Source organism: Protobothrops mucrosquamatus, unplaced genomic scaffold, assembly GCF_001527695.2.
Source record: "Protobothrops mucrosquamatus isolate PMUCROS unplaced genomic scaffold, P.Mucros_1.0 scaffold4512, whole genome shotgun sequence".
NCBI classification, from domain to species: Eukaryota; Metazoa; Chordata; class Lepidosauria; order Squamata; family Viperidae; genus Protobothrops; species Protobothrops mucrosquamatus.
Window position 1 is genome coordinate 69,555 of NW_015390418.1, and position 23,197 is coordinate 92,751.

The 23,197-nt window shown below is 41.5% G+C and overlaps 1 protein-coding gene across 1 annotated transcript in view; it reads left to right on the top strand.

The window, feature by feature from the left end:
* Positions 1–21,120, top strand: part of LOC107299080 (anoctamin-2-like) — an 89,147-nt gene extending 68,027 nt beyond the window's left edge. Inside the window, exons 17-25 of the mRNA XM_029286674.1 lie at positions 956–1,013; positions 2,684–2,784; positions 3,817–3,965; positions 7,864–8,016; positions 8,583–8,635; positions 9,985–10,166; positions 11,658–11,664; positions 13,546–13,727; positions 20,811–21,120. Of these exons, the coding sequence (XP_029142507.1) occupies positions 956–1,013; positions 2,684–2,784; positions 3,817–3,965; positions 7,864–8,016; positions 8,583–8,635; positions 9,985–10,166; positions 11,658–11,664; positions 13,546–13,727; positions 20,811–21,120 (1,195 nt within the window). The remainder of the gene's footprint in view (positions 1–955; positions 1,014–2,683; positions 2,785–3,816; positions 3,966–7,863; positions 8,017–8,582; positions 8,636–9,984; positions 10,167–11,657; positions 11,665–13,545; positions 13,728–20,810) is intronic.
* The last annotated feature ends 2,077 nt before the right edge of the window (positions 21,121–23,197 follow it).

Consider the following 23,197-nt stretch of genomic DNA (forward strand, 5'->3'; position numbering starts at 1 on the left):
GATAATTTTAAAAGTATTTTAATCGGAAACACAGCTGGTAATATTTGGTTTTAATTCGGCTTTTATCGGGGTTTATTTTTTGTACTTCTGTATTTTTGTATTTTGTATTTTTTGTATTTTGTGTACTATTTGTTTTTAATATGCTGTGAACCGCCCTGAGTCCTATGGGAGAAGGGCGGTATACAAATTAAATTATCTAATCTATCTAATCTAATAGAATAGAATAGAATAGAATAGAATAGAATAGAATAGAATAGAATAGAATAGAATAGAATAGAATAGAATATATGGAATGGAATGGAATGGAATGGAATGGAATGGAATGGAATGGAATGGAATGGAATGGAGAATAGAATAATAGAATAGAATAATAATAGAATATAGAATAAAATAGAACAAGAATAGAACAGAACAAGAACAGAATAGAGTAGAGTAGAGTAGAGTAGAGTAGAGTAGAATAGAATAGAATAGAATAGAATAGAATAGAATAGAATAGAATAGAATAACAGAGTTGGAAGGGACCTTGGAGGTCTTCTAGTCCAACCCCCTGCTCAGGCAGGAAACCCTATACCATTTCGGACAAATGGCTGTCCAGTCTCTTCTTAAAAACTTCCAGTGTTGGAGCATTCACAGCTTCTGGAGGCAGGTGGTTCCACTGATTAATTGTTCTAACAGTCAAGAAATTTCTCCTTAGTTCCAGGTTGCTTCTCTCCTTGATCAGTTTCCATCGGTTGCTTCTCGTCCTGCCTTCAGTTCCTTTGGAGAATAGCTTGACTCCCTCTTCTTTGGGGCAGCCCCTGAGATATCGGAACTCTGCTCTTATGTCACACCCTGGTCCTTCTCTTCATTAAAACTTGGCCAACTGTTTTTAAAAAATATTTTTCTTTTATACACGTATAACCTTATGCTGTGTTTTTCTGTTGCTGATTTCCCTCGTATATCTGTCTCTCCTCAGGTTCGTGGGCCGCCCTGGCCAGTACGTCTACATGTTTGCTGGTTACCGGATGGAAGAGGTAATCGCCCACACTCACAACCTATTCATTAAGTGGCCGTTGGAAGTTACAACAGGACTGAGAAAAGTGACATATGAGCATTTTTCACACTTACGACCGTTGCCGCATCCCAAGATCACGCGATCAAAATCCAGAGGCTTGGCAACTGACTCGTACTCATGACGGTTGCAGTGTCCCAAGGGGTCACGTGATCTCCTTTTATGACTTTCTGACAAGCAAAGTCAGTGGGGAAGCCCAGATTCACCTGTGGCAAGAAAGGTCGCGAAATGGGGCAAAACCCACCTAACAATGGTCTCATTTAGCAACAGAAATGTAGGACTGTAAGTCAAGGACTTACTCTATATAATCTCCTACCCGGAACATTTTCTGTTAAAATCAATCCAAACTCACTGTGATCACTGAGGTTATGATTTCTAAACTTTGGGGTCAGCGTTATGCTTCCAGCGTAATGTCAGAAACATCAGTGGAATTAAAATTAAATTAAATTAAATTAAAACGCTCCATGAAATTGATTGACAACAGACTCAGAACCCCCCCCACCACCACCACCAAAAAAAGGTGGCCTTTTCTACACACACCGTCTCTGGCTTCTCTAGGTCTACTTCAGCGAGCAAAATGCTATTATGGAAACATTTAAAACGTCCAGCATAATGGAGGATTTGAATCGTATCTATTCTGTTGTCCACCACAATTAAAGAGCCTTTAATTGTGACCCGTGGTGTTATTTTAGGGAAGGTGGAGCATAAGAGGAGTGGGAGATGCTGAATTTCTCCCCCCGCCCAGGCTCTGAGACACGTTTCCACCCTCTTTTATATAAAAATCATTCTACTCTAAATAGAAAGCACTCTAAGAAGAGAACAGTGAGAACAATTAATCAGTGGAACAGCTTGCCTCCTATTCTATTCTATTCTATTCTATTCTATTCTATTCTATTCTATTCTGTAATTCTATTCTATTCTATTCTATTCTATATTCTGGTCTATTCTGTAATTCAATACTATTCAGTTCAATTCTATTCTATATTCTATATTCTATTCTATCTTCTATCTTCTATCTTCTCTTCTCTTCTCTTCTCTTCTCTTCTCTTCTCTTCTCTTCTCTTCTCTTCTCTTCTCTTCTCTTCTCTTCTCTTCCATTTTATTCCATTCCATTCCATTCTATTCTATTCTCTATTCTATTCTATATTCTATAGTCTATAGTCTATAGTCTATAGTCTATAGTCTATATTCTATTCTATTCTATTCTATTCTATTCTATTCTATTCTATATTCTATTCTATTCTATTCCATATGTTCCATTCCATATATTCCATTCCATTCCAGTTCCATTTTTTCTATTCTATTCTATTCTATTCTATTCTATTCTATTCTATTCTATTCTATTCTATTCTATTCTAATTCTATTCTATTCTTCTAGTCTATTCCATTCCATATATTCCATTCCATTTTTCTATCCCATTCCACTCCACTCCATTCCATTCTATTCTATTCTATTCTATTCTATTCTATTCTATTCTATTCTATTCTATTCTATTCTATTCTTCTGTCCATAATTCTTGGTTTGGATAGTCCAGACCTGCAACCCCTCCAGTGAGGCCATTGCATACACACTGCTGGGAGACTGGGGTGTCTGATTTTTATGCCTTCCTGTGTGTTTCCCTTATTTTGCAGTGTGCTCCTGGGGGATGCTTGATGGAACTTTGCATCCAGCTCAGCATCATCATGTTGGGGAAGCAGCTGATTCAGAACAATATCTTTGAAATAGGTGTCCCGTAAGTATTATTTCAGCTGCTCTCTCTCTCTTTTTTTTTTTCTGGGCCACAAGACTGGAAGCATTTGCATACAGTGTGGCTGGGCCTGATGGCCTAGTGGTCAGAATGGCCACTAAATGAGTAGTTTGTAAGACAAGGACTACCTATACGCACACCTAAACATACACACACAAACCTCCTCGTAAGCCTTTGGCTGAAATTCTCAAGGGAAGAGTGGTTACGATTATAAGAATGGATCATTTTCACGGGTTGCTCTCCTCTGAATCACCTGATTTAATTTCTCGGGACCTTTAAAAATCAAACAAACAGCCGCACGAAAGGAACCAGAGTAAAAGTGTATTTATTGGAAGGCTTTCGAAAGGACATCCGCTTCGGTGGATTTTAAAAGCATTAAAAAAAAAAAAAGCTGGAGCTTTCTAAGTCACAAACGGTAAGCATTAGCCTGTATCTGGGGGTGCCAGATGGCTCTCAGGGAGAGAGAGAGAGAGAAAGACAGAGAGAGAGAGAAAAAGAGAGAAAGAGGGGGGGGAGAGAGAGAGAGAGAGAGAGAGAGAGAGAGAAAGAGAGAAAGAGAGAGAGAGAAACAGAAAGAGAAACGCAGAGAGAGAGAAACAGAGAGAGAGAAACAGAATGAGACAGAGAGAAAGAAACACACAGAGAGAAACAGAAACAGAGAGAGAGAGAGAAGAAAGAGAGAGAGGGAGAGAAAGAGAGAAACAGAAAGAGAAAGAGAAATGCAGAAAGAGAGAAACAGAGAGAGAGAGAGAGAAACAGAATGAGACAGAGAGAAAGAAACAGAGAGAAAGAGAGAAACAGAGAGAAAAACAGAGAATGAGAGAGGAACACAGAGAGAGAGGGAGAGAAACAGAGAGAGAGGAAGAGAGAAAAACAGAGAGATGGGAGAGAGAGAGAGAGAGAGAGAGAGAGAGACATACACACAGAGAGCAAAGCCTTTGTCGTGCCCCAAGCCCCTTAAAAATAGAATGACTTCCCCTGCAACTGAATTAATGGCCTGATGTTGTACATTTGCAGGAAATTAAAGAAACTGTTCCGTAAACTGAAAGAGGAGAGGCCGCAGAAGAAGGAAAGCCATTCAGATCCATCTAAGCAGCCTCAGCAGTGGGAGCTGGACTACGTCTTGGAACCCTTCACAGGGCTGACCCCGGAATACATGGAAATGAGTAAGGCTGCAGGCACCATCAATCCCTCTTACCTTTCCCTCAAAACCTGCTTGCACAAGATTGAAAGACCTGGCCCACTTCATCTTGCCGTAACTCTCTGGTGTCAGGCTGACCCAAATGCATCCTTTTATTTGCCATGAACTGTTAGAAAGGGGCTAGAGAGAAATTCCCCAAGGACTGGCTCCGGGACGATTCCCAAAGCTGGGAAGATCCAGGTGCCCGACCCAGATTGGATCCTGCGAAAGGGATTCTGCTTGACGCGCACTTTCTGGAGCGTGGAAGCTGCAAGCTGGCATAGGCAAAAGGCTCTATAGCTTTGATTCTGTCAGATGACCTGCTTAGATCAAGCTTCAACACCCTGTTGAGGAGGGAGGCTTGGATCTGTGGTTCTTGTTGCCGGAGGTGGCCTTCAGATTGGGGCGTTCTTTTTAGAGCAGTATTTCTCAACTTTCACAACGTTAAGATGTGTGGATTTACAACTCCCAGAATTTCCCAACCAGGAATGGAATAGAATAGAATAGAATAGAATAGAATAGAATAGAATAGAATAGAATAGAATAGAATAGAATAGAATAGAAAATATGGAATAGAATAGAATAGAATAGAATAGAATAGAATAGAATAGAATAGAATAGAATAGAATAGAATAGAATAGAATAGAATAGAATAGAATAGAATAGATGGAATGGGATGGGATGGGATGGGATGGAATGGAATGGAATGGAATAGAATAGAATAGAATAGAATAGAATAGAATGGAATGGAATGGAATGGAATAGAATAGAATAGAATAGAATAGGAATAACGAAGAATAGAATAATGAAGACTAGACTAGACTAAACTAGAATAGAATAGAATAGAATAGGAATAATGAAGAATAGAATAATGAAGACTAGACTAGACAATAGAATAGAATAGAATAGAATAGAATAGAATAGAATAGAATAGAATAGAATAGAATAGAATAGAGCTGGAAGGGATCTTGGAGGTCTTCTAGTCCAGCCCCCTGCTCAAGCAGGAGATCCTCTACCATTTCAGGAGGAGGGACTGTGGGGTCCTTGGTGCTCTCTGAGCTTGGTCCTTGCAGACGTTTCATTACCCAACTAGGTAACATCATCAGTGCTAGCAGATAATGGGATTTGCCCTCTCAGTGTCTGAAATGGTATAGGGTCTCCTGCCTGAGCAGGGGGTTGGACTAGGTGACCTCCAGGGTTCCTTCCAACTTGATGATGATGATGATGATGATGATAATGATGATGATGATGATGGTGATGATGATGTTAGTGGGAGTTTACTTGGTGTTTTCTTGATTAGGATGCTGTTTACTGTTTGGTTGTTTGTCTGAGTTGGCATTTCCTTGATCGGGGATTTTGTTTACTACTCAATTATTGCTCTAGTATTAATCTTGGTGTTCAACTCGGCTTATCTTGGTATCGACTGCTAGCGAGGAAAGTGTTTTGGGTTTTTTGTTTTGCTTTTGGGATGATCTTCTTTTGCTTTTGGGATGATCTCTTTTGAAGGGCCCGTAGGCGTTGTTTTATCCTCACGTGCCTCTTGATGGCTGAATTGTCTGAGTGTCAGGCTGCAGAAAGTGTGAATGTTTTGAGAAAAAAAGCCACCATATTCCTGAGGTACTTTTCAGAAGAAAATTACCCCGGAGGGATTTTTTTTTTTTAATGTTACGTTTCAGCAGCGGATGGTAATAATATAAATACAACGTCAATATGAGAATAAAAAACATAAAAATCAACCCAACGCAAGGAATTCTCTCTCTCTTGGAGACAGTAAGGTGGTTCCTCTTATAAACATCGGGCGAGGGCAGAATTAAATGTGGTATCTCTAAATCCAACGGGATTAATTTTGAAGCTATGGAAATGTCTTCCCAGAAAGCAGGAGAGTCATCAAAACCTGCTCGTCCTCAGACGTCAACAAACAAAACAGCCCTTAAAGAGAGAAGCACATTCCTGTCTAATCTTCATGACATTCTGGGATTTGAGTGTTTTCTTTTGGGGAGCACGTGGAGACATGTTGTATACATTAATTGCCGCACAAAAAAGGGGGAAAAAATTGCACGGGAAATCATTGCTGCTGCTACCGTAGGGTTTAAAAAGGTTTCTAGGCTCCAAAATATAGTAGACTGCTTTCTCCAGAAATGAGAAGCAATAAAACAGGGTTGTGATGAAATGAAAGGCCTTGGGGCTGGTAAACATTGTGTTGAAATTGTCACATCGGATCTGGGCTCTAGGGCAGAAGGAGAACAAGGCAAAAAAAAAAAAATTAGGATTCCTCCATAGCTGGTAAAGCAATCAGCAACTGTTTATTAACAATAACCTGATCCAAAACTCCTTAAATTTATTCTGCAATATTGTATAATAATAATAATAATAATAATAATAATAATAATAATAATAATAGCAATAATAATAATAGCAATAATAATAATAGCAATAATAGCAATAATAGCAATAATAACAGCAATAATAATAATAATAATAATAATAATAATAATTACTATTATTATAAATAGAAATAGAAAGACTGTGGCAAAAGCAAGCAAGGGTAGTACCAATAGTAAAAGGCGCCTTGGGTGCAATCCCAAAACAGCTGGAGGACCACTTGAACACCATCATCGGCATTGACAAATTCGCCATTAGTCAATTGCAAAAGGCGGCCTTACTAGGAACCGCTTCCATCCTGTGACGAGATCAGTAATACCATCAAACATCCACATCTGCCTATCCCAGGTCCTTGGGAAGGACTTGATAGGTAGACAAAAATGCCAAATCCAGTCTGAACATCTGGCTAACTGTGCGATGATCAATAATAATAATAATAATAATAATAATAATAATAATAATAATAATAATAATAATAATGGGCAATAGCAATAGCACTTAGACTTATATACAGCTTCATAGTGCTTTACAGCCCTTTCTAAGCGGTTTATGGAATCAAACCGGGTCCTCATTTTACTGACCTCGGAAGGATGGAAGAGAGTAATTTTAATCTTCATTATCTTTGCCGTTAAAATGATTTTATTATTATGTGGTTAATCACTTTGTATCAAAACGTATCCGCGTCAGACGTGGAAAAATGGACAGAAATGGACAAAGTAGGAATAGGAACAGGAATATAGGAATAGGAATATTCTTCGTTGGTCAAGTGTGATTAGACACATAAGGAATTTGTCTCCGGTGTATAAGCTCTCAGTGTACATAAAAAACAACAAAGTGGTAAGCCATAGATCATAAAGCATAAGGTACAAAACACAGGTGATAAATCATTAGATACCAATAGGAGAAGGCATGTTTATGTGTGTGTGTGTGTGTGTGTGTGTGTGTGTTAAATTTGGATTGCTAACAAAGAATTAAAGGGAAGCTGATATAGCTATTTCGAGCTCCTTAGCTCTCATCAGCCAGCTACACCCTTCTGAGATTCGAACCTGGGCTGCTTGCACATTATATATATTATTTATATTCAGAATAAAGTATATTCTGCAGTCCTAAGTAATCCGTTGAAGTAGGGGAAATATCTTGGAAATATCTTACAGTCTTCTTTGCCCAGAGTGGACATTGGCATCCAGAATGACCGCTTGGCTCAAGGTCTTATCAGTCTCCTGTCCAAAACCCACATGAGACTTGAATCCAAGCCTACATCTGTATTATATGATAACCCAGACCTTGGATGGTCCTACCTTGGTCCTGAGGAATTCTGGGAGTTGAAGTCCACAGGTCTTAAAGTTGCCAAGGCTGGGCACCTCTGCTTTGTTTCCAGATCTGAGTTGGTGAAGACACCTTCTCAAGACTTTACCTGCCACCTGAAATGTTTATATCTACTATGGTCCCTCCGCTCATATTCCTCCTCCTCTTCCTCCTCCTCTTCCTTTCTCGTCTTCTAGTCATCCAATTCGGCTTCGTGACTCTCTTTGTGGCCTCCTTCCCTCTGGCTCCAGTGTTTGCCTTGTTGAACAACGTCATTGAAGTTCGGCTCGATGCCAAAAAGTTTGTGGCTGAACTAAGAAGACCTGATACTGTGAGAGCGAAGGATATAGGTATGAGTTGTTGTTGTTGTTGTTGTTGTTTTTAATAAAGATTAAGAAAAATCATGTTAAGGCAAATATGACATAGGCAGTCCTCATTTTACGATGTCTCACTGAAGAACCGTTCTAAGTTACACCAGATCTCCAAAAAAAGGTACCGGTACTTAAGATGCAGATTTGATGTTTTGGCAGCCGCCCCACACTTTCCCTGTGGTCATGTCACTGCACTTTGGGCACTTGGTAACTAGTCCTCATTGACATCCATTTGCAGCATTCCGTGGTCACATCACCCTGATTTACAACATTTCTGTCACAAAAAGGAGGTTTACTTCCAGCTTCCAGCAAAAAAACCACAATGATCAAGGCATTCATTTAATGGCTGCAAGGCGTGCTTAATATCCGCCCCAAAGAAGGGCATAAAATTGTCGCGTGATGATCTATTTAATGACCGTCCCAACTTATGATCATAATTGTAGGTTTGGTGACGGTTATAAGTCAAGGACTATCTGCCTTCAGAATTTGCTTAACAAGGACCCGTCCCGCAGATCTCAACATTTAAGTTTTGTGCTTCCTTGCAGGAATTTGGTTCAATATCCTGAGTGGCATTGGGAAATTTTCAGTCATAATTAATGTAAGTATTGGCGTCGGTCTTACTGTGGCGCTATAAGAAACTTGACACAGTCAGTCAGATGTAACTTTTATGTTCGTTTTTCTTCCAAAGCTGTGTGCCAGTCTCAAATCTTTATTGATAATTCAGCACATAATTTTTAAAAAGCTTTTCCTCATAAATCTAATCTGGGAAGATGGAGCCAAATTCTTAGGAAATCTCAGTCTCCATTCTCCTCTCCCCTCTAACCCATGAAATATTGTGTTGGTGGTTTTATTCACAAATATAGTCGTCCATCTTTTCCTTTTTGATAGGCCGATGGACAGCACGTTGGGGATCTGCCAGTATAAAAACTGCTGCAATTCTAACATATATTCTCATCACAGTCAGAGGCATCGCAAGGGGAGGTGGGAATAGAATAGAATAGAATAGAATAGAATAGAATAGAATAGAATAGAATAGAATAGAATAGAATAGAGTGGGGTGGGGTGGGGTGGGGTGGGGTGGGGTGGGTAGGGTAGAGTAGAGTAGAGTAGAGTAGGGTAGGGTAGAGTAGAGTAGAGTAGAGTAGAGTAGAGTAGAGTGTAGAGTAGAGTAGAGTAGAGTAGAGTAGAGTAGAGTAGAGTAGAGTAGAGTAGAGTAGAGTAGAGTAGAGTAGAGTAGAGTAGAGTAGAGTAGAGTAGAGTAGAGTAGAGGTGGAGTGGAGTGGAATAGAATAGAATAGAATAGAACAGAATATAGAATAGAATAGAATAGAATAGAATAGAATATAGAATAGAATAGAATAGAATAGAATAGAATAGAATAGAATAGAATAGAATAGAATATAGAATATAGAATATAGAATATAGAATATAGAATATAGAATATAGAATAGAATAGAACAGAACAGAACAGAACAGAATAGAATAGAATAGAATAGAATAGAATAGAACAGAATATAGAATAGAATAGAATAGAATAGAATAGAATAGAATAGAATAGAATAGAATAGAATAGAATATAGAATATAGAATATAGAATAGAATAGAATAGAATAGAATAGAATAGAATAGAATAGAATAGAATAGAATAGGATGGGATGGGATGGGATGGGATGGGATGGGATGGGATGGAATAAAAAATAATAGAATAAAAAAAATAAAAAATAATAGAATGGAATGGAATGGAACCTCCATCACTGGAGGTTTTTAAGAAGAGACTGGACAGCCATTTGTCCAAAAGGATGTGGGGTCTCCTTCTCGAGCAGGGGGTTGGACTAGAAGACCTCCGAGGTCCCTTCCAAGTCTGTTATTCTGTTATTCAAAGGAGGCATGTCCGTCTCCTGTTCCCTTGGCCAATTCACGCGGAGAATGACTTTGTTTCTCTTCCAGGCCTTTGTCATTTCGGTCACTTCGGATTTCATCCCACGCCTGGTCTACCAATACGCGTACAGTCACAACGGGACAATGCACGGCTTCGTCAATCACACCCTCTCATACTTCAACGTCAGCGACTTTAAGGCTGGAACCCAGCCAGAAAACTCGCCATTTGAAGAGGAGGTTTCCTTCTGCAGGTAAACCAAGCTGCCTTTTCATTTTCTGTGACGACCGTCAAACCTCTGGCTGAGGTCGACCCGGCTGCAGATGTGCAGACTTTCAAAGAAGGCGTCATTGTACGGCCGCTTCGAAGGAGGCCGTTTTAGGGGCCAAAGTTTTCACCAACTCGGCCACAGTTGAACCCAAAATCTCCGTTGCTAAGCGAGACGCTTGGGAAGGGAATTTCGCCTCGTTTTACGACCTTTCTTGCCGCAGTTCTTAAGTGGATCGCTGCAGTTGTTAAGTTAGGAACAGGGTGGTTCACAGGTCTGCTTGTCAGAAAGTCGCAAAAGGGGATCACAGGACCCCGGGACGCTGGGACCGTCGTAAATACGAACCAGTTGCCGAGTGTTCGACATTTGATCACGTGACCCCGGGGATGCTGCAATGGCCGTAAGTGTGAAAAAAGGGTCGTAAGTCACTTTTGTTCAGTGCCGTTGTAATTCCGAACGGTCACTAAACGAGGACTAGTTGTACTCCAAAGCAAGCTTCACCTGAAGACTGAAAAAAGAAGAGCTACATAATGAAATTACGGAAGGCGATTGAAAAATCTCTCTGTGTCTTTGTCCCAAAGGTGCTTTTTCAGGAGGCAACTAATAATAATAATAATAATAATAATAATGATGATGATGATGATGATGATGATGATGATGATGATGATGATAATAATAATAATAATAATAATAATAATAATAATAATAATAATAATAATAATAATGTTGGAAGGGACATTGGAGGTCATCTAGTCCAACCCCCTGCTCAGGCAGGAAACCAGGTAACTGGACTTTTTTGTTTTTCTTTGAAGACGTTTCGCTCTTCATCCAAGAAGCTTCTTCGGCTCTGACTGGATGGTGGGGAAGGGAAGGATTTATACTCCTTGCAGAGAGCTGGTCATTTGCCTCCTTTTCAGAGAGCCGTTGAGGCCACTTGGAGATTTACCTGTGTCCTCAGGATCCCCCGAGTGGCTCAAATGGGGGCGGAGCCTTCTCCAAGTGGCCTCAACGATTCTCTAAAAAGGCTGCAAATGACCAGCTATCTATAAGGAGTATAAATCCTTCCACTCCCCACGATCCAATCAGAGCTGAAGAAGCTTCTTGGAGGAGAAGCGAAATGTCTTCAAAGAAAAACAAAAAAGTCCAGTTACCTGGTTTCCTGCCTGAGCAGGGGGTTGGAGTAGATGACCTCCAAGGTCCCTTCCAACATTATTATTATTATTATTATTATTATTATTATTATTATTATTATTATTATTATTATTATTATTATTATTATTATCATCATCATCATCATCATCATCATCATCATCATCATCATTATTATTATTATTATTATTATTATTATTATTATTATTATTATTATTATTATTATTATTATTAGTTGCCTCCTGAAAAAGCACCTTTGGGACAAAGACACAGAGAGATTTTTTAATCGCCTTCCGTAATTTCATTATGTAGCTCTTCTTTTTTCAGTCTTCAGGTGAAGCTTGCTTTGGAGTATAGCTAGTCCTCGTTTAGTGACCGTTCGGAATTACAACGGCACTGAACAAAAGAAGAAGCTTCTTGGATGAGAAGCAAAAGGTCTTCAAAGGAAAAACAAGAAAGTCCAGCTGAAAAAAGCACCTTTGGGACACCCTGGCTGATGGAGAATCCCCATAGACACTTTGTGGTTTTTCATTAATTTTTTGGGAGCCCAACACTGGGGGGCTATTTTTTCTTTTCCCCCTTCTGAGGCTTCCTACCTGGAATTCCCTCATGTGCCTTTTTAAACAGATGTTTAAAAGGTCCACCTTGCACCTCACCACGCCCATCCTCCAGTGCCTCAAAGCCACGTGTGTCTTTGTGATTCTGGAGGCAGCCATGCTGCCGTGTGCAGACACGCTGTCAGCGCATGATATAGTCAACACCTGGCCATTTCATGCACAAGAGCTGGGGTGGAATTGTTTGATTTTTAAAGAACCAGAACATGTTACGACAAATCTCTTTTAGCCCAAAGGGGGGGGGGAAACCTCAACTCTTTGCTTTAAACCAAACAATGCAATTTAATTCAGAATAAATGAAAAAAAAAAACAACACACCCATTGGAAAGCAGCCTGAAGAATACATAATGGAGTTGTCGGCCCCTGGCCTGCATCTCCACAAGAATTGGTTGCAGCCTGCTATTCATCCGCTGTTGGGTTTCCAAGGAGAAGCAAAATTAATTGTATTTTTTTTTTTCTTTAATCAAAACGTATGCGCGTCAGACGTGGAAAAATGGACAGAAATTGACAAAGTAGGAGTAGGAACAGGAATATAGGAATAGGAATATTCTTCGTTGGCCAAGTGTGATTGGACACACAAGGAATTTGTCTCCGGTGCATAAGCTCTCAGTGTACATACAAACAACAAAGTGGTAAGCCATAGATCATAAGATACAACACAAGATACAAACCACAATGCAGTCAATTTAGCCACCTCTGCTAACTCCATTCATCCATAGTGGGAATCAAAGTATCCTTCCGTTTTTTGTGTGCATATTCTTCCTGCTGTCAGCATATATAACATCAAAGTTGGGGGGGNGTAGGGTAGGGTAGGGTAGAGTAGAGTAGAGTAGAGTAGAGTAGGGTAGGGTAGGGTAGGGTAGGGTAGGGTAGAGTAGAGTAGAGTAGAGTAGAGTAGAGTAGAGTAGAGTAGAGTGTAGAGTAGCGTAGAGTAGAGTAGAGTAGAGTAGAGGTGGAGTGGAGTGGAGTGGAATGGAATGGAATAGAATAGAATAGAATAGAATAGAATAGAATAGAATAGAATAGAATAGAATAGAATAGAACAGAATATAGAATAGAATAGAATAGAACATAATATAGAATAGAATAGAATAGAATAGAATATAGAATATAGAATATAGAATATAGAATATAGAATATAGAATAGAATAGAATAGAATAGAATAGAATAGAATAGAATAGAATAGAATAGAATGGAATGGAATGGAATAGAGTAGAGTAGAGTAGAATAGAATATAGAATATAGAATATAGAATAGAATAGAATAGAATAGAATAGAATAGAATAGGATAGGATAGGATAGGATGGGATGGGATGGGATGGGATGGGATGGGATGGAATGGAATAAAAAAGAATAGAATAAAAAGAATAAAAAATAATAGAATGGAATGGAATGGAACCTCCATCACTGGAGGTTTTTAAGAAGAGACTGGACAGCCATTTGTCCAAAAGGATGTGGGGTCTCCTTCTCGAGCAGGGGGTTGGACTAGAAGACCTCCGAGGTCCCTTCCAAGTCTGTTATTCTGTTATTCAAAGGAGGCATGTCCGTCTCCTGTTCCCTTGGCCGATTCACGCGGAGAATGACTTTGTTTCTCTTCCAGGCCTTTGTCATTTCGGTCACTTCGGATTTCATCCCACGCCTGGTCTACCAATACGCGTACAGTCACAACGGGACAATGCACGGCTTCGTCAATCACACCCTCTCATACTTCAACGTCAGCGACTTTAAGGCTGGAACCCAGCCAGAAAACTCGCCATTTGAGGAGGAGGTTTCCTTCTGCAGGTAAATCAAGCTGCCTTTTCATTTTCTGTGACGACCGTCAAACCTCTGGCTAAGGTCGACCCGGCTGCAGATGTGCAGACTTTCAAAGAAGGCCTCATTGTACGGCCGCTTCGAAGGAGGCCGTTTTAGGGGCCAAAGTTTTCGCCAACATGTTTTGATACAGGTGAGCCCTTGACCTACGGCCACAGTTGAACCCGAAATCTCCGTTGCTAAGCGAGACGCTTGGGAAGGGAATTTCGCCTCATTTTACGACCTTTCTTCCCGCAGTTCTTAAGTGGATCGCTGCAGTTGTTAAGTTAGGAACAGGGTGGTTCACAGGTCTGCTTGTCAGAAAGTCGCAAAAGGGGATCACAGGACCCCGGGACGCTGCGACCGTCGTAAATACGAACCAGTTGCCGAGTGTTCGACATTTGATCACGTGACCCCGGGGATGCTGCAACGGCCGTAAGTGTGAAAAAAGGGTCATAAGTCACTTTTGTTCAGTGCCGTTGTAATTCCGAACGGTCACTAAACAAGGACTAGTTGTACTCCAAAGCAAGCTTCACCTGAAGACTGAAAAAAGAAGAGCTACATAATGAAATTAGGGAAGGCGATTGAAAAATCTCTCTGTGTCTTTGTCCCAAAGGTGCTTTTTCAGGAGGCAAATAACAATAATAATAATAATAATAATAATAATAATAATAATAATAATAATAATAATAATAATAATAATGATGATGATAATAATTTATTTTTATTTATTTATTTATTAATAAATAATAAATAAATAAATAAATGATGATGATGATGATGATGATGATGATGATAATAATAATAATAATAATAATAATAATAATAATAATAATAATAATAATAATAATAATAATAATAATAATAATAATAATAATAATAAGGTTGGAAGGGACCTTGGAGGTCATCTACTCCAACCCCCTGCTCAGGCAGGAAACCAGGTAACTGGACTTTTTTGTTTTTCTTTGAAGACGTTTCGCTCTTCATCCCAGAAGCTTCTTCGGCTCTGACTGGATGGTGGGGAAGGGAAGGATTTATACTCCTTGCAGAGAGCTGGTCATTTGCCTTCTTTTCAGAGAGCCGTTGAGGCCACTTGGAGATTTACCTGTGTCCTCAGGATCCCCCGAGTGGCTCAAATGGGGGCAGAGCCTTCTCCAAGTGGCCTCAACGATTCTCTAAAAAGGCTGCAAATGACCAGCTATCTATAAGGAGTATAAATCCTTCCACTCCCCACGATCCAGTCAGAACTGAAGAAGCTTCTTGGATGAGAAGCAAAAGGTCTTCAAAGAAAAACAAGAAAGTCCAGCTGAAAAAAGCACCTTTGGGACACCCTGGCTGATGGAGAATCCCCATAGACACTTTGTGGTTTTTCATTAATTTTTTGGGAGCCCAACACTGGGGGGCTATTTTTTCTTTTCCCCCTTCTGAGGCTTCCTACCTGGAATTCCCTCATGTGCCTTTTTAAACAGATGTTTAAAAGGTCCACCTTGCACCTCACCACGCCCATCCTCCAGTGCCTCAAAGCCACGTGTGTCTTTGTGATTCTGGAGGCAGCCATGCTGCCGTGTGCAGACACGCTGTCAGCGCATGATATAGTGAACACCTGGCCATTTCATGCACAAGAGCTGGGGTGGAATTGTTTGATTTTTAAAGAACCAGAACATGTTACGACAAATCTCTTTTAGCCCAAAGGGGGGGGAAAAAACCTCAACTCTTTGCTTTAAACCAAACAATGCAATTTAATTCAGAATAAATGGGGGGAAAAACCACACCCATTGGAAAACAGTCTGAAGAATACATAATGGAGTCGTCGGCCCCTGGCCTGCATCTCCACAAGAATTGGTTGCAGCCTGCTATTCATCCGCTGTTGGGTTTCCAAGGAGAAGCAAAATTAATTGTATTTTTTTTTCTTTAATCAAAACGTATGCGCGTCAGACGTGGAAAAATGGACAGAAATTGACAAAGTAGGAGTAGGAACAGGAATATAGGAATAGGAATATTCTTCGTTGGCCAAGTGTGATTGGACACACAAGGAATTTGTCTCCGGTGCGTAAGCTCTCAGTGTACATACAAACAACAAAGTGGTAAGCCATAGATCATAAGATACAACACAAGATACAAACCACAATGCAGTCAATTTAGCCACCTCTGCTAACTCCATTCATCCATAGTGGGAATCAAAGTATCCTTCCGTTTTTTGTGTGCATATTCTTCCTGCTGTCAGCATATATAACATCAAAGTTGGGGGGGNTAAGCTCTCAGTGTACATACAAACAACAAAGTGGTAAGCCATAGATCATAAGATACAACACAAGATACAAACCACAATGCAGTCAATTTAGCCACCTCTGCTAACTCCATTCATCCATAGTGGGAATCAAAGTATCCTTCCGTTTTTTGTGTGCATATTCTTCCTGCTGTCAGCATATATAACATCAAAGTTGGGGGGGATTTTTCCAAGTTCTTTATCCATGAAGCCTAAATGAAAAGTCTCTGTTTTCATCTTTATATTCACTGTAAGAATCTTCGGTTGTATGAACGTGTAAATCCAACCGAAGAATATTTCTTTGCTTCGTCACATGTCCACCAAACATGGTAAAGAGTTCCTTTTTTGCATTGACATTTCCAGCCTCCATTTGAGATACGTCTTCATCACTCGGTGTGTAATGAACGAAAAATCATTGCATATTTGTGTGTTTGTGATGGGCGTTGTCACCTGCTTGGGCCCTGCCCTTGTTTCACTCCAGCTCCAGCTCCATCCTCCATCTCCTTCAAATAGGATCTTTTTTTTAATGATGAATAGAACTGGAAGGGACCTTGGAGGTCTTCTAGTCCAGCCCCCTGCTCAAGCAGGAGACCCTATATTAATTCAGACAAATGGCTGTCCAGTCTTTTCTTAAAAACTTCCAGTGATGGAGCAGCCACAACTTCTGAGGGCAAGCTGTTCCACTGGTTGATTGTCCTCACTGTCAGGAAGTTTCTCCTTAATTCCAGGTTGCTTCCATCCGTTGCTTCTTGTCCTGCCTTCAGGTGCTTTGGAGAATAGCTTGACTCCCTCTTCTTTGGGGCAACCCCTGAGATACTGGAACTCTGCTATCGTGTCCCCCCTCGTCGTTCTCTTCATTGAACTGGGCATACCCAATTCCAGCCACCATTCTTCATATGTTTTAGCCTCCAGTCTCCTAAATCATCCTTGTTGCTCTTCTCTGTACTCTTTCTAGAGTCCCAACATCTTTTCTATATCGTGGTGACCAAAACTGACCAAGCATGGCTTTACCAAGGCATTGTAAAGTGGTGTTAACACTTCACGTGACCTTGATTCTATCCCTCTGTTATTGCATCCTAGATGTTGATCACCCTCCTCTTTTTTCACCTATTAACATAAGACTACTTTAATATAAACAGAGCATTATACTGCCCAGGTGATCTTGGAATTGTGTTGCTTTCTGGAACTGCCGGTTTTACGCCACTGGATTTTTTTCAAGGCCTTCTAAAGTTGTTAAAGCAGGGGTGTCAAACTCAATTTTATTGAGGGCCGCATCAGCATTGCGGTTGCCCTCGGGGGGGCCGGGTGGGTGCGGCTACTAGGTGGGCGTGGATGGAGTGGGTGTGGCCTACTGGGTGGCCCATGGCCAGCTGTACATCATTCACGTCAAGGGTGCCTATGGGGGCCTGGGCAGGAGTGGGACAGATCTGAGGGTCTCTGGCAGAAGGGGGTGGGACCGGGGCAAGCGCCAAGGCATGGTCCATTTCTTCATTCCTCACAAAGGGTGACACCTCCCCAGCACGCACCAAGGGGACGGGGCCGACACGACAGGGGCTGGTTCCTCGCTGTTTCTAGATGGCCTTGTGGAGCTAAGACTGAATGCGTCTCAGCGTAGATGGCCACCACAAAATTGTACATTGGCTCCTGGCCGGCCTGGGCCAGCACCAAGGCAGCAGGGGCCGTTCCCTCACTGTTTCCAGGATGGCTTCGCGGGCCACATGAAACCACTTCGCGGGCCGCATCCGGCCCCCGGGCCTTGTGTTTGACATGTCTGTGTTAAAGGAAGAGGCAGGTCTGCCATTTTGGATCATCATTTCTTGAGAAACGGGCACCAGAGGACTTGACCTTTTCGTTCAGTGGAAAAAGATGGCAATATCTAAACGGTGACTTTCTATCAAGGGCTAAAATCTTGAAAGGCTGCAATCCAAGGGACACAAGGCCAACTTTTTTGCATCTGCAGCCTCCCTGGGAGACCACCTGATGAATTGCTGTTCCAGTGGAAGGAACACATCTGTCTCCTGGTGGATAACTGCCATGGTCCAATGGAACATGATGATGTTATCTAGGAATGTCACCATGCTCTCAACTTCCCTAGTCTTTGTCATGGGTGTTTTTTTTCAACCATTATGGAAACGTTCCTTCTAAACTTCTCTTTGTGTAGAACTGAACTATTTGTCATCAGGGACATTTTGACCTCCCTCCATCTCATGGCCCAGTGAGTTTTTTTTTAACGCTGTCACAAAGTCTTGTCAGGGATATTTTATTATACTGAGCAGATGGCATTGCACAGTGTTCTTAGCGCTGCTGGTCTACATTTACCACCATCGTGTGCCTGTTTAGGTCATATTTTCCAGTTTCTTCCTTGTCGGTGCAATAAAAGACTTGCTCTTTTCTTTGGGCCCCATCGGCACCACCTGTTAAGTGTGGAACACTCATTTTGTTCTGACACCCACATACTTGACGTTCTGCAAAAGCTGCAACAATATACACTCTGTCCTTTTCCCACTATTGTCTTTATGCAACGAACAGGAAAACTGTTTCAAGCGTTCCATGTTCTGTTCTCCATGGGTAGAATCCAAAACTTGTGTTTTTGTGGCAGCCACATCAGTTAGGAAAGGTGAAACTTTTTTAAAAAAATAAATACATAAATTGTGTTTCACCATCCAGATGTGTCTCTTGGCAAAATTGTCTTTTCGTGTGGGGCATAATCTGTTAATGTTTACCTTTTTTTTCTATCTTCTTGAATATATTGGAGGTCTTTCTGCAGTCCGAAAGTTCGGAGAACGGCGCCATTTTTTTTAAACCACGCAAAGCTTTTCCATTAGTCCCCAAATCTTTTTTGGGTTATGCAAAAAGCCAAGACTAGGTCTTCCAGCTTCTCCATGGCTTGCAACCATATAGGATAGGATAGGATAGGATAGGATAGGATAGGATAGGATAGGATAGGATAGGATAGGATAGGATAGAACGGAATACAGAATAGAATAGAATAGAATAGAATAGAATAGAATAGAATAGAATAGAATAGAATGGAATGGAATGGAATGGAATGGAATGGAAAAGTAGAGTAGAGTAGAGTAGAGTAGAGTAGAGTAGAGTAGAGTAGAGTAGTGTAGAGTAGAGTAGAGTAGAGTAGAGTAGAATAGAATAGAGAATAGAAGAGTAGAGTAGAGTAGAGTAGAGTAGAGTAGAGTAGAGTAGAGTAGAGTAGAGTAGAATAGAATAGAATAGAATAGAATAGAATAGAATAGAATAGAATAGAATAGAATAGAATAGAAGCTGGAAGGGACCTTGGAGTTCTTCTAGTCCAACCCCCTGCCCAAGCAGGAGAACCTACACCATCTCAGACAAGTGACTTTCCATTCTCTTCTTAAAAACCTCCAGTGATGGAGCACCCACGATTTCTGAAGGCAAAGCTGTTCCACTGGTTGATTGTCCTCACTGTTAGGACAATTTCTCCTTAATTCCAGGTTGTTTCTCTCTTTGTTCAGTTTCCAACCATTGTTTCTTGACCTGCCCTCTGGTGCTTTCATGAATAACGCGACCCCCCTCTTCTCTGTGGGCAGTGGGAGTACAGTAGTTGTGGATGATCAATCACAGGGCATGAAAGCAAGGAGCTAGAGCGGCCTCCTTCCTCTATCCAAGAATGGCCTTGTACTTATCTCAAAATAACTTGGCTTTTATCTGGGCAGGTTCGGGCACAGCCCACCGTGGCTCCGTTTATTTAACCATTGTACACAACCTTACCTTTTATTTAACGAAGAATGCTGCGTTGCACCCTGTCTTGAGGGCCACACAATATGGACTTTGCAATGCTTGCCCTATGGTTTCTGTAGTGCTGTTGTGCTGGCTAACTCACATGGGTTTTCTTCTATTCTAAATCTGCTTTTTTTTTTTTCAAAATATGCTGCTAACGATTTGCCATCCGCTTTTAACCTTCAAGAAATGCCTCCTTTTACGAAACCAGGACTGGCAAAGCCAGCATTTGATACTGTTAGTCCTAAACATTTCGTTTAGTGACCATTCAGTTACAATAGCCCTGAAAAAAGGGGACTTATGATCGTTTTTCACACTTATGATACTTGCAGCATCCCCGTGATCGTGTGATTTACACTTGGATGCTTGACAATGGACTCATATTTACGATGGTCGCAGTGTCTCCCAGGGTCATGTGATCCCCTTTTGCGACTTTCTGACAAGCAAAATAATAATAATAATAATAATAATAATAATAATAATAATAATAATAATAATAATAATAATAATAATAATAATAATAATAATAATAATAATAATAAAGTTGGAAGGGAGCTTGGAGGTCATCTAGTCCAACCCCCTGCTCAGACAGGAAACCCTATACCATTTCTGACAAATGGCTTTCCAATCTCTTCTTAAAAACTTCCAGTGTTGGAGCATTCACCACTTCTGGAGGCAGGTTGTTCCACTGGTTAATTGTTCTAACTGTCAGGAAGTTTCTCCTTAGTTCTAGGTTGCTTCTCTCCTTGATGAGTTTCCATCCATTGCTTCTTGTCCTGTCTTCGGGCGCTTTGGAGAATAGCTTGACTGCCTCTTCTTTGGGGCAGCCCCTGAGATATTGGAAGGCTGCTATCATGTCCCCCCTCGTCCTTCTCTTCGTTAAACTAGACATACCCAATTCCAGCAACCATTCTTCATATGTTTTAGCCTCCAATCCTCTAATCATCTTTGTTGCTCTTCTCTGCACTCTTTCTAGAGTCTCAACATCTTTTTTACATCAAGAGGGAAGCAGGATTCACTTAGCAACCATGTTCCTAACTTAACAACTGCAGTGATTCGTTTCACAAATGTGGCAANCAGAATCTGGTGATGTTCCTCAGTGTGCTGGTGGACTGGCTGATCCCAGATATTCCCAAGGACATCAGTGAGCAGATCAAGAAGGAGAAGAGCGTGCTGGTGGATTTCTTCTTGAAGGAAGAGCACTCGAAACTGAAATTGATAGAAAACTTTATCACCCGGGACAAACAACGGAGTTGGAGTGAAACGAGAAGGAAGAGGAGTCGGGCGGCCAGTTTCTCCCAGTTTTACCGAAGCCGCCGGGGCAGTTTTACGTCTCTTAGTTCGAGACACAGCGATGTATGATCCATATTCGAACCACAAAGAGCCTGGCTGCTTACTCATTTGGTTCCTCCGAGGAACGATCAGAGCTGTAGTAAATGTCAACCATCCCAGTTGGCACATTCTAAAAAAGGATCTCCTGGTCCAAAGGAGTTTCACCAAGAGTAAAATTTTATGGAAAGATCCATCTAGGGACAGCACTTCCGAGGTTTTCCCGCGAACACCGACATAAGTTAAAAAGCCTTTTTTTCTCCTCTGGGCCACCCACCGTTTCGTTGCCCACCAATTACACTCAGCTCTTTTGTTTTGGGGAAAGAGTCTTGCCGTTTAAACCGTTGAGGGACTTGAACTTGGGGGGCTCTCATGCATTCCTTAGCCCTCCCCTCTCCCTAGGAATTTACCAAACCTTTCTCCCGTTTCTGTTTGGCAAACTGCAAGGCGAAATCGGGTGCAGGCGATGGTGTAGCCGAGTCAGCTTTGACAGTAACACAAAGGGAGTCTAGGGGTCTTTAGCAGAAGATCCTCATTACTCAGCCGAGGAAGTGGTGACCACTGTGCTTGCTATAAAGCCCTTAGCAGAGCTACGACTAAGAGAAAGAACTGTCCTTAGGAACGAAATCTCATCAACCATGGTACCTATCGTGCGATCTCACCTTGGTGGCTGGGAGGAAGAGCTCTGATAGAGGTCTAGAAATTCAATAAATAAATATAAATTTAATAAATAAATAACAGCAGACGTGCTTTTCAGAGCCATCTCCGGGTTACAAGCATCCGTGGTTTTAATCGGTTTAAGTCCCACGACTCCCAACCCATCAAGACTTAACAGTTTTGGGTGGGAACGTTGATGCCAGCAGTCTCTTAATTTCCATGGTAAAATTACTACAGGCTCCTTCACCTGAAAATGCCCATTATAGTTTCCTGAACATGGAAATCGTTTGGTTAAAGTTGGAACGTAGGAGGTGGAGCCAAGTCCCCCCAAGCTTGGCTGCCGTTTGGCAGGATTGCTGTTTTAAAACTTACTCGGGTCTCCGGCTTGCCCTATCTCTGATGGAAGATTTTCCACCTATCCAACAAACCTTGGTTGCTCAGCTAGATGAAAAGATGAAAAGATGGCACAGTTGCCAAAAGGAGTGAAAGGATTTTAGGTTTTCCAAATCCAGCCTTTGATGGTTTCCTTGCCTTGTAAAATGTCATGGGGGCGGGTGGGAGGGAGAGAAAATACTAGATTCTTCAGCGACTGACTTGGAATGACCTTTGCTATTAGATCAGGGGTCGCCAACCTTTCTGGGTTTGCGGCCCAGTTGGAAAAGGAGGAACAGGAACCTTTATGCATGCATGCGCACATGCGCAAATGTGACCGGGTGCATATGTACGCGAATGGGGCTGTGAGCATGCATGCTCTGCGAATGGGGCTGCTAGTGCCGGTGCACGGCTCGTGGCTTGCCTAGCACCAGTGAGAGGCTTGCGGCTAGCACCGGCACAAAAGCAAGGGGTGAGCACGCTCACATACATGCACTGGCCAGCTACTCCTGCGGCCCGGTGGCCCAGAGGCCACGACCTATTTCTGTACCGTGGCCCATAGGTTGGGGACCTCTGTATTAGATGACCACCAACTGGCCCAGTGGTGGGATTCAGCCAGTTTGCACCACTTCGACAGCTAATTGTTTTGTTGTCCAGGCCCAGAACGGACTTCCGGAAGTGGGCATCCATGCAGAGAACCGGTTGTTCACCTATTTGAATCCCACCACTGAACTGGCCCCATCAGAACACCTTAAGGGTCCAGTAAGAGACTTGAGAGCATGTCAGTGTTTCCCATCGCCCATCCTTAGAAGTTTAAAAGAGACTTTTCTATTTATCCTGGGTCCTGACTTACGATCCGTATTTTCTTTATTGGAAAAGGTGAGAGTGGATGTGTCTTTTACGTCTTCCCCTGCAGCACAATCCCGACAGTTTGGCTTCAAATCTATTTACAAAGGGACCTAGTTTTTCCTCGCTATGACTTTGACCCCAAACCATGAACTTGTTTGAAATTTCCTACCAGATTCAAGCTTACTGTAGGGTCGACTTTTGTTCTAAATGTCGCTAGTCACAATTTATATAT